The sequence below is a fragment of the Brugia malayi genome (genome assembly GCF_000002995.4).
Source record: "Brugia malayi strain FR3 genome assembly, contig: Bm_v4_ChrX_scaffold_001, whole genome shotgun sequence".
In the NCBI taxonomy this organism is placed as follows: Eukaryota; Metazoa; Nematoda; class Chromadorea; order Rhabditida; family Onchocercidae; genus Brugia; species Brugia malayi.
Window position 1 is genome coordinate 7,291,075 of NW_025062479.1, and position 9,146 is coordinate 7,300,220.

Consider the following 9,146-nt stretch of genomic DNA (forward strand, 5'->3'; position numbering starts at 1 on the left):
TCGAGACTGTTTCCACTGCATTAATCAAAATCTCTTACGTTCTATACTGAGAAAACATATCTTGTTAACGAAGTGCGCGTTTAAATTTTATGCAGTTTAATGTTTTTGCAAAAACTGTAATTGTAATTGTTCATGATGTTGATGTCATTACTGTAGTATACTTCGACTTGTAGTTCTGTAGAGTTCCTTCTATCTCTACTTAATAACTTTCATATTTTAACTGTTTTCTGTTTAATTTAACTGTTTCATAATTTCGTGATTTGTTCTTATTCCAAATCTTGTTTGCTTATCAAATGCTTTTCCTTAATCCGTGTAAGAATGAAAGGATTAGATTTTAGACATTTTCGATTGAATGCAAGTGTGATTGGGACGAGTTCTTTGGTGTTTGCTCGACGGTTTGGTTTCGGATGTGGAATTGATAACCATAATTGCAATCTTTTGGAAGTAAATCGTCTCATCTTTCCCAACGGTTTTTCAACTTACATCAACATTTTATGACTGCATTCATATTATTCATTGCAGCTCTGCATAACGGGTGAAATGGTTATATGGTTTCTTGAAACTTATGTCATCAATAAAGAAGTAAATTTTTTTTAATAAGCAAATGCATTAGGGCTACATATGGCTGCCCATGAAAAAATTGCTTTCTGGAGAAGTGAAATGTTAGTACACGGGACTGTGTATATTTGGTTTTTCAGTTTGAATATCGTAGCGGTATCTATCGTGCTTTTCGTGGCATACCACAAGGTAACCATGCTTCAACACGTCTGTGTGATCTTTACTTGGGTGCAGCAGATTGCGAAAGATATTTGGAACTGATGAAACGACGTGATACTTTACTCATCCGCTATGTAGATGATTATTTGTTACTTACAACCGATATGAATTTTGCGCGGAAGGTATTTAATGACTTTCACTTTACTATTTTATAAGTAGTTGAGAATTTACCAGAAAAAGTAAGTTGTAAGGAATGAGGAAAGAAGATATGGTTCTAAAAGAACCCCATTCGTCATTTTATAGTTTGCCTTTTGGTGCATTAATATTTTTAAAAGAAGCATTTTTAATCACCTTATTTTTGTTTAGTTTCTGGAAGTAATGCATCTCGGAGCAGACGACAGTTACAACATTATCGCTGACTCTACAAAAACAGTAATTAATTTTTATTGCGAACGCAGTAAGTTGCTTATTTCTGGCAAAATGGTTGGTTCATGTAGCGCTGTACCATGGTGTGGCTATATAATTTATCCAGGTTTGAGAAGAGTTAGTAAATCATATTTTGCATGATTTTTTACATTTTTTTAAATGTTATATCTTATTTTGACCTATATTTCGGAAAACTGTAAAAATAGTGCTTACACATGCTATTTAACGTTATTTACTATAACTTACATGGTGTATTTGCAGTACTGCATCGATTGGGCGAAAATACATTCAGAAAAAGCAGTTTCTTGTCGAATTATACACAAGATAGGATCACACGAGAAAAGGATTGCTGTTTTGAAATTTTTAAAAGCATCGCTTCTTGAAAAGTTTGTCCGTCCTTTTAAGTATAGGTTATGTTTTAAGAAAAACATTTACAAGAAAATCTTGTGTTTTCCAGGTACAGAATGGTTCATCGTTTACCTTTTGATAAGTGGAAGGTCAATGTTTTGAAGAAGTTTGCCATCATTGGTACAAAATTTTATGCACGTCCATATGCCAGAAAAGTCCGACTTTCCATGAAGGTCAGGAAAACAAGGTCTAAATAAAGATATTAATCACTGATCAATCCATTTGTCATCCAGACTTTACATATATCGTCTCCTATAGTTTTATTGCTTCTAGGGACGTTGGAATCGCGTATTTTGGCAAAATTTACGTGCTTGGCTTCGACAAGGATTTAAATATTCATACAATACAAAGTTGGCTCATTTATATGGATCAAACAGTTGACGAATGTGTTTTTTTTTTTTTTTTTTTTTGCAAGTTCATAGCTCTTGTATATATGTAACAGTATTTTTTAAAACTTTTCGGGTGAAGCGGGACTTTATGAGACTGTAAAACAGTGAATTTGCAAGTGTTGGTGTTGATAACGAATTATTAAATTGTCATTTAAAAAAAAGTGCGTGCACCTTTTCCACTGAGGCTTCGGGCCTTCAATATCTCTAATCGAATTTTCACACATATTTTTCAGATGTGAGACAGTTCCACTATGACTGGAAGAGTACAAATGCTTTCAGTCGTATTTCAGGAATTGTCCATTTGTGTTTGAAAGGCTTGTAAGACTGTAAGTGTTGTGAGGTTTGCGACTGTTGTTATTCGTGTTGTGGAAGATATTATGTTATCGATGGTTACATTGATTGAATGGCAGACTTTCCAGTGACTGTGTTTTAAATCTTAAACTTTTAGAAACGATTGTAATGAACTACACAGAGATATGTGCTTTACAAATATGTAAAATGGGTAAATTAGTTCTTGAGGATATACATTATTCGGCGAGATGCTAACAAATTTAGCGTTATCAAGGACTTACTCCCAATAACTAAGAAGCTTTAATGTAGTATATACATTACGAATTGCTTGAAATATTTTGCTACTTACGCTTTTTTTTTTCCGGTATATCTATACACATCATGATTGAATAAACTTCTGACCTCAGATGCTTGATGAAGAAAGCAGTTTGTTTGGATCTGATGAGGACGACGATGAAAGACGAAGAGACAATCCGGAAGACAAAAAGTACTTTTTCCGAAAGGAGTTCCGCACTATGATTTATGGTTTTGGCGATGACAAGGTATGTCTTTTGAGCTGATTGCACATGCGGGCAATGGGTATATATCATGTATAAGAATACCCAGCGTGTGATGGCGTCTCACGCTCGAGCGAAACAAACTTTTTAGAAAATGATCATGATTGACAGCACTTAGATCATAGCAAATTGAGCAGTGATCGAAATACAAAGAACATGTTGTGAAGAGTTTCGACTATGTTATTATGGTTACATTGATTGAATGCCAGATCTTTCAGTGGCTGCGTTCTAGGTACCCTACGACAAAACCCTTGAACTTCTGGAAACGATTGTAACGAACTACATACAGCATATGTGCCAACGCGCTTTACAAATGGGTAAACCGGGTAAATTAGCTCTTGAAGATATACACTATTTGATCCGACGTGATGTTAAAAAATTTGGCCGTGTCAAAGATTTACTGTCAATGAGTGAGGAACTGAAAAAAGCTAGGAAGCAGTTTGATGAAGCAAAGGCAATATAAATTTTTTTATTGTGGGAACATTGTTGAAAGCTAGTTGAATCAAAGGCAGGTAAACAATTTAAAGAAATACAAACCTAAAAATTATGAGGCATAGTGCTGGAATAAGAAGTGAGGAGATACTGGTTTCCCGATCTGCGGCTAGAATAAATCTATAACATATTTTTTATAGAAAGCAAATATTGTAATAGGGAGTACACTCGTGGTGGCACCAGATATCATGGGTGAAAATAAGTATCATTATTATAAACTGTAAGAAAAATGGATTTTTTACTTTAAGCCTTACATACTTGCTATTCTGAGTACAAATCATTAATGGTTTAAATATTGCAATAAACGATAGTCTGATCAGAATAAGCATCGTATATTACTTATAATACCGCATCCGTTTAGACCTGGGGCTGTTAAACAAGAGGTATATTTTCTATCGTTCATCACTGGAAACATCAAAATGCGAAAAATTTTAATGAGTGCGGCAACTCCACTGTATTCATGTAATTGAAAGAATTCCATAGCGAATAAAAAATAATAGAAGCGCTCTTTAAATATTATCAATTCCAAATTAGTAAAGACATATGGTCCACTTAAAAATTTGACCACATTGGCTTACGAATCCATCTCAACCGCAAACCGCTGTTTGTTCGGATTTTAATTGAAGCTGCTTCAGCTGCACGCACTGTATCTTTCACCGACTGCATCAAATTCTGTGCATTCAACACGAGTTGTTGCATTGCTTCTTCATCCTCTTCACTTCCTGTAATCGATAGGTTTGAACTGTGCATCAATGTTTATGTAAGTACAGTTACTTATGAAAATGCTAAAATCTAAGCAAATCAAAGCGGATGCTACATTTTTAGCATGCTTTGATAAAATCAGTGAACTCGGGATGTTATAGTCTGTCTTTTTAAAATTTGTTAAGGCACTCTCGGAACTGTTAGTGATGAAAAAGCATGCCACTCAAGTTTACCATCAATAGGTTGTCCATAGGGCCCGATTGTCGCTGAAAAGACTTCTGATAATGAACAAATTCAAAGTCCAGAATTTCGACAGATCCAATAAGTTCTAAGTCATCCTAACTACATTATATTGCATTCCATTTTTAAATTACTTCTTTCCACAATTTGTTCAGTGCAGCAAAAAGAAAAAAGTCAAAACCTTATTAGAAAGTTTTGACTATTATGTTGTAAGCTCGAAAAAAAAAATCCCAGAACCCTCGCTGACATCTCAGCTCAGTAAACTCGCACTAGTGAACTCTCCAAAGACTTGAAGAAAACAGCCCACCTTGGGATCCAAGCATTGTTGCTTTAACAGTTGAAAGGATTTTTAGCTGTGTTGCTATTGTTGGAATCCGTTCACACACTTGCAACAATGTCTAGAATAGAGTTTTTAAAAAGAGAAGTAATGAAAACACTTGAATATTAAAACGCAGTGAGTCCGGCTTATAATATTTTCGGCGATTTCTGCTGAACAAATATATATATAAAACAAAAAGCGACTTAAAATGGAAAACAATTGCGACAAAAAATAAAAATGTCAAATACTAAACAGAAAAAAAAATACCATTCTCATCTTAATATCAGTGCATTGGCGAGCAAGTTGGACGGCAAGTCTCGTAACTTCTTCGCTGGAATCCGCAATAGCTTTAGCGCAGTCAATGAGGTCTTTTTTGGTTCCTCCTTCACCGCGCACAAGCTGGCTCAACCTTGCCATTAAAATAGCCATACGTTTTGCCGCCGCAACAATTTCATTTTCTTGGCTTGACCACTGACGCAATTCTTGATGCAAATTATGAGCGGCATTCAAAATTGGTTGGCTAGATGCTCCGGGTAGTGGATATCTTTCCCAGAAAGCACGTGTTTCTTCTTCATCATCTGTCTCTGGTGGAGGTGGTGGACGGGGTGGTGGACTGATTTCCACTGGTGGTGGCGGTCTTGGTGGTGTCGGTATATCTTCTCTTATGTATACTCGATCGTGAACTATTGGGCTGGTAGGTGCTTTCGGTGGTACCGACTCAACCAGCAGGTTTTGACTGGGTGGTCGTGAACCCCCCGCACCTGTTATTGCATCACCCACTTGTCTTACAGCCGATAATAAGTGCTCATTTGCATCACGCCAACTCTGTGCATTACCACCATGACGAGGATTCAACGCTACCTGTTTTGCCTGATTCACCATTGGAGGAATCGCTGAAATGCATTATAAAAACATGAATGATGGCTTGACAACATTCTTTTTTTGATTAAATTCTAAAATCATATTAGAAAAGGTTTACAGAAAAACTCAGAACAATTTTCTACGAAAAGCAACAGACAAACCAGAATGGAGTTGTTGAGCTGCATTGTTCACTCTGTGTACGAAACTTGGTTCTTCTGAATTATCGGCTTCATTTTTGGCTGTCATGAGGACACGATTCCCAAACCGTGCTATTTGCGATGTATTGTCTACCATTTGTTGCGGTTCATTATTTCGAATTGCATTCTCACAATACACTGTATACTGTCGCATTGCCTGTTCACTAGCACGAATGAAATCACTAGTGTCGATAGCATCATCAACATGAGAACGAAGTCTATTCAGAACGTCCGTATATTCACGTCGTAAATTATCGAAATGCTGATTGGCCGAATCGCTGTCGTTGTGCAAGCGTATTTTTCCTGCTTTGATCACTTGTGGTGTCATTGCATTAACCTACAACTAGTGAGAGGAAAAAAGTCTGTTTTAGAAATCATAAAGCAAGACAATAAATTTAATGCAAAGAAAACGAAGTGAATCCTAGCTGTATAAGTAGATAGTAAATTCTTTTCCTCTTCCTTTCCAAAAAAGGACAAAATATGGCTGCATCAGGAGTATATCTGGTTTTGTGATATTCCACGAAGTAAGTTTATGAAGGAGCCAAGTCCTTTCTGAATAAATGCAAACAATGAATTTGGAAATACCAAACCTGATTTGCTGCCTCAATAATAGCTTCAACAGTCTTTTTATTCTTGCATGGACCACATTTCGCAACAAGAAGTGCTGTATTTGCACATCTGGAGCTATGATCATCCAGGTTATGCGCTTTTTCTTCAAAGCTCAATTCACGATTAACTATCGTTGGTGATGCATAGACAGCATCAACAAACTGCTTCAGAGGTGTACTAATATCAGCAAAGTCTTCAACGACTCGATCAGTGATTACTTTCTTCATGATGTCTACTAATTCGCGCAATTTATTACGTAACTGATTGCGTATAGCATGCGCTGCTGGAGAATTTCCAAGACCGCGATGTTCCAAATCAGCCAACTGATCCGCAAGCCGATCGATCTCTACACAGAGATCAAGCAACTTAGCACGTTCTGCAGGTGGCAGTAAATCGCTGAGATTACGCGCTTCACTTGTCATTGCTTTTACTGCTTGCAAACCTGAAAAGACCAATTTTTGTGGAATTAAAGAATAAGAAATTCATGTCATAAAATAGGTCCTTAATAATTCAAATTCAAAGATTTTTATTGGTTTTTGGACGAGATTCTATTCGTTTTTGGCTAGGACTACTTGGCCAAATACTCTGGAAAACCAAAACCACATTTTGAAACGTTAAACGAGCCTATTCAAAATATAAAACTTTTTTATCAAAGTGATTGGAACTAAAAGAAATTTAGCAGTTAAGCTTGCGGATCAATGGTTACTCCATTTAGTTTATCTACAATAGAATTTAGCATATACTAATGATGACCTAAGCCATTATCGTCAACTCCCGGATTATCCATCCATCTGAGTGCCTGCTCAAGGCGTCCTGTAACAGTGTGTGCAGGATGCGTACCACCAGTGCGTTGCGTGTTCGTAAGTGCGCTAGGTAAAATACCACTGATTTCTTTCGTACCAACAAGTTCCTTCAGTCTGTTTGCACATCCACTGGCTAAACCTTGGCTGTCACCACCTTGGTTACGCAATTCACAAAGTGAATCAGTCATCGAAGTGATGTCACTCACTGTACGCCTAATGAGGCGAGCATCTTCTGGTAGTGCTCGTGCAGCAATTCTCTCAGAATAATCTACAATACGTCGTATTGCTTTTTCGCCAGTAGCACCAGCGCGACCACGTGAATCAGCAAGCCAATCCAAAGCTGAGGTAAGCAGGCTTTGTGCGGCACTAAGAGCCTTTCTCATAACAGTAACATTATCGCTGTCCCATTCATCTTCATCGTATGTCGTTAACTGCAATACGCGGATTATTTCATTCATCTCGTCTGTCATTCTTTGCGCCAAATAATTCCGGTTTTCTGCTGCTTCCTGCTGCCCCCTTTGCGACTCTTCGGTGATTTGAATGAATATCTTCATTGCACAAATCATGATTGGTGAGAGGGTTTTCACAGTATCCATACATCTTAGCAATATTTCGCGATGTACTTGATGCGTCAGCTCTTTCTCTCTTGCATCAATGTTTCGTGAAACTCGAGTCAACCAAGGACTGATATCCTGAAATTCGTATAGAAAAATAAATAATATTAAAATAGCACGTAAACAATTTGGAATACCCCATCCAATACAGGAATGCAATAAAAGTAAGATTAAAAATGGTAATAAAGTAATTTACTTTAACGAATTGTGCCAGATCATCCATGCTCTCAATTACTTCGGCGACAGCCAAATAGTCAAGAACTTTACGACAACCACGAATAATCTTTCGTACTTCGGACTCATCAAAGCACAGCAGTAAAGCAGATGTGCCTTGAAGAATGCCTCTAGCTCCTTCGATCAACTTTTTTCTTGCAATGCTAGAATATGGATCCGCTCTGAGCATATGACAGGCATCCTCCAGCAAACGAGAGCTAGCTTCTACTCTTTGCAAAGCTGGTGGCATATCTGCTTGCAAAATTCTATCATCCGACGAATGACATGTATCATAGCCAACCTAAATGACATTTTAACAGAGAACTGGAACAGAAAATTATCTTAATAGAACATTTCAAAACCATGCTTATTATTTAATGAAATATAGATAAAATATTCTTGCGAAGCCATGAAGTGAAGGATACCTTGATGAGATTGTCAACCGCTCGAGATACTGCACCAACGGGTCGAGTAAGATCTGGCACTGCGTTTCCATCTTCGGCTTCTTCATGAAGAATTACCAAACGTGATACCTATAATGAATTCAAAAACTAAAAGTTAATAGATTTCATTAAATAATTTTTATGACAAATTCTTCGCCTTATTTTAATTTCCATTCCTGAAAAGTCTGGCTATAAATAAGTTATTATATTATTCTCGGCTCTAAAGATATAATGCTGTCGGTTCTAAAAATCTTTCTGAATACTTAGTTAATGAAAAAAAGTTCAATGTACAAAGTCAAGCTAAAAAGAAAAGGAATCGTTCTATATTTATCTTTCTACATAAAGCAGTGATTTAAAACATTATTATTAAACCTAAAGTATATCTAAAGGGTGAGCCTCTCTCAGCTCTCACTCGAAAAATATAGAAATCATAAGACAAGTACAATGGCCAAAATCATCTTTAAAATTCCACTCTAACTTCTTAATAGCAAAAGCAAGCATGTCTTTTGCTCACATTACAAATAACACGTATGACGCCGAAATATACAGCTCGTGTATGCAAAATATAACGACCTGCTGAATTAAGTTTGACTTCTATGAAATCGTTTAAAAGAAACTTGAATAAAACATCCACATATCGTCAGGTAAACAAAGAGAGAGCATCAATTTTTGATTCCTAAGATGTCCCAGGAAACACGGCATGAGGCACTCCCTAATTATCTATCCATAGGTAATGATATCGTTTAAATATAACCATTCAAAGATTAGTTCCATTTTGGCCTCATTCACACCTATGGGAATGATTATTTCTGAGTAATGATAACTCATAGCTATCTATTATTTACTTCCGTGCGTATGTAAGTAA

At 36.6% G+C, this 9,146-nt stretch overlaps 2 protein-coding genes across 2 annotated transcripts in view; one reads left to right on the forward strand and one right to left on the reverse strand.

The window, feature by feature from the left end:
* Positions 1–2,638: 2,638 nt before the first annotated feature.
* Positions 2,639–3,251, forward strand: Bma-taf-13 (Uncharacterized protein; the record flags this gene model as incomplete). The annotated part of the gene is made up of 2 exons (XM_001899006.2): positions 2,639–2,773; positions 3,021–3,251. 2 exons carry the CDS (start codon positions 2,639–2,641, stop codon positions 3,249–3,251), a joined length of 366 nt encoding a protein of 121 aa, XP_001899041.1.
* A 581-nt stretch (positions 3,252–3,832) lies between these two features.
* Positions 3,833–9,146, reverse strand: part of Bma-deb-1 (Uncharacterized protein) — a gene marked incomplete at both ends in the record, with an annotated part of 6,824 nt that continues 1,510 nt past the window's right edge. The window contains 9 exons of the mRNA XM_001899005.1: positions 3,833–4,002; positions 4,216–4,248; positions 4,530–4,620; positions 4,809–5,434; positions 5,564–5,936; positions 6,190–6,650; positions 6,962–7,703; positions 7,822–8,139; positions 8,264–8,371. Coding sequence (XP_001899040.1) covers positions 3,833–4,002; positions 4,216–4,248; positions 4,530–4,620; positions 4,809–5,434; positions 5,564–5,936; positions 6,190–6,650; positions 6,962–7,703; positions 7,822–8,139; positions 8,264–8,371 — 2,922 coding nt within the window. The remainder of the gene's footprint in view (positions 4,003–4,215; positions 4,249–4,529; positions 4,621–4,808; positions 5,435–5,563; positions 5,937–6,189; positions 6,651–6,961; positions 7,704–7,821; positions 8,140–8,263; positions 8,372–9,146) is intronic.